The following is a 2,132-nucleotide window of genomic DNA, read 5'->3' as shown; positions in this document are numbered from 1 at the left end:
TTTTTTTATAATTAAAACTATTTCCCCCCCCAAAAAGTAAAGATAAAAAGAATATATAAAAAAAAAACACAAAAACACAAAGAATTTTTATTATATATATTTATCTATCTCCTTCATTATTAATTTATTCTTTCAATAGGAAAAACAGCGAAATCACGCACATCTCGGCTCCAAGATTGTCGAAGGAAGGAAATTTTACCTTACGGTGATAACGCTTTCCAGATTCCCGGTTTAGTCGGTTGATGTTTGGAGGACTTGTTCGAGGCTCTGGTTGTTATAAATGTATATACAGAATACATATATATTTGTTGTTAGCTTGGTTCTCCCCCTTCTAAACCGGTAGTTATTGGGTGGGCATGGCTGATCGCGGCTACTCCCTCCTCTATCCCCTATTTCTTCAATATGGGACGATGGTTGTTGATGGAGACGAAGGAAGTGGATTTCGAGCAAACAAACTGACGCTCTACTCTCCATGGAAGATAAATAAATGCATTCTACATTGTCATATCAATGCGATGGTGAAATTGAACTTGGAGGGGTTTTGCAAACCGAGGCTTGGAGTTTGGAAGTTTGTTTAAAAAATAGCAGGAAGAAAAGAAAGAAAGAAAGAAAGAAAGAAAGAAAGAAAGAAAGAATGGCAATCCTCACCAGCGCAATCTCCCTTACAAGCCCCTCCCGCTGCTGCTCGAAGTGCGTAGACACGTTCGCAGCCGACTGTGGTCGCGGCGGTTGGCCCATGCCTGACGATGTCATCGTTCCTTTGGTCGATGATAGGCGCTCCTCAGCGTGTGGGAATGGTCGAGCTTTGGTCGCTCGTCATTTGAACTAGAGTCAGATGGGTAAATGTATTCTTAATTTATTTCTTTTCCTTTACACTGTATTGAGAATTGGGGCGCGTGTAGATTTGGTTGTGGTTGAAGTGTTGAGTAACTATGAAGGATTTGGAAACTTTTGGAGTGCCACAAATTTTGTTGTTTGCTAACATTGCTAAATCATCCACGCTACCACCTAAGTCAGAAAACGTATAGATATTCCCCATGGGTTATTATGTTTTCGATGTGTTGTGAATAAAAATATTCGATTTGCAACTGATTATATATACGGCATCATCATTATCATCATCAATTCAGGAACAAAAGGTAAAGCACCCTAACATATATCTACAATATAACTGTCCAGCTTTTAACAAACCCTCTATACAACCCAATCCAGCAAAACAGAGGCCAACCGAAGTAGGACAACCAAATAATAACAACAAATATTCTTCCATGAAACTGACTATATGCCAAGGTAATCCTTTATCCTATTAACCCATGAACGACCCGCGCCAAACGGGTATACATACACTCCGCAATCCCCATCAATGCAGTTGAGATCACACCGCCCATAGACCTGGCAATAACATTGCCTTGGATCGGGACAGTGTATTGCCGGCTTCCCAAATAAAGCTGAGTTCGCATTAGTAAGAAAAAAGTAAGAGAATAACATAGTTATCAAGCAAGAGAAGGAAGAGCAAGAAGAGGCGTGGGGGAAAGGTAATATCACTAGTGCTTACTATGCCACATATACTCCATGACCCGCCCACTCGTCTGATCCGGGATGGACGTATCAAGCAGCCACTGTCGCAACTCTTCATATCGCTTCCGTGGTGTTTGCCGAATGGTGCCGGCCGTGACGCCGAACTGGGCGCAACAGCCCACCGCAACGTGGTCTGGCGGTCGCATCGAGCCGGGAAACAGAATTGCAAGGTTTTGCAAGATGCCGAATATAGTTGCAGATTCGCTGGTGTTGATTACGGGCGGAACCGTGGTTAGATCCAGACCCCCTGTGCAGCCCGGGTACGGGTGGCAGCGCATATTGACGAAGCCCTCGCGCATGAGATGCTGGATGTTGAAGCGCTGGAGCATCCGTCTACCATCTAGATGTGGTTGTGGTTGGTTAGACGAGGGCTTTTCCTTTTATAAAGCTCGGGAAATCCTCGACATACCATATTTCTCATCGTCATTGTGCCATTGGTTCCGGTCCGCGTGGAGGAGAGATGGCGGTATCATTGTTGTAATCGTCGTAGTGGTCGACAGGTATCTGATGAAGACACATAAAATTATCAAATAAATCCAAGGGCAAAGGACTTT

General features: G+C 43.5%; 2 protein-coding genes across 2 annotated transcripts; one reads left to right on the top strand and one right to left on the bottom strand.

Annotated features, from left to right (window-relative positions):
• Positions 1-634: 634 nt before the first annotated feature.
• On the top strand, positions 635-829 carry HCAG_01052 (predicted protein; the record flags this gene model as incomplete). Its single annotated transcript, XM_001543956.1, has 1 exon — positions 635-829. The coding sequence occupies one exon, from the start codon at positions 635-637 to the stop codon at positions 827-829; it is 195 nt and encodes a 64-aa protein (XP_001544006.1).
• A 469-nt stretch (positions 830-1,298) lies between these two features.
• Positions 1,299-2,051, bottom strand: HCAG_01051 (predicted protein; the record flags this gene model as incomplete). Its single annotated transcript, XM_001543955.1, has 3 exons — positions 1,299-1,434; positions 1,570-1,918; positions 1,988-2,051. The coding sequence occupies 3 exons, from the start codon at positions 2,049-2,051 to the stop codon at positions 1,299-1,301; spliced, it is 549 nt and encodes a 182-aa protein (XP_001544005.1).
• Positions 2,052-2,132: the final 81 nt, after the last annotated feature.

This window comes from Histoplasma capsulatum, genomic scaffold (genome assembly GCF_000149585.1).
Source record: "Histoplasma capsulatum NAm1 scaffold_1 genomic scaffold, whole genome shotgun sequence".
In the NCBI taxonomy this organism is placed as follows: Eukaryota; Fungi; Ascomycota; class Eurotiomycetes; order Onygenales; family Ajellomycetaceae; genus Histoplasma; species Histoplasma mississippiense.
The sequence above is the reverse complement of the archived record's forward strand: the minus strand, read 5'-3'. Positions and strand labels throughout refer to the sequence as shown.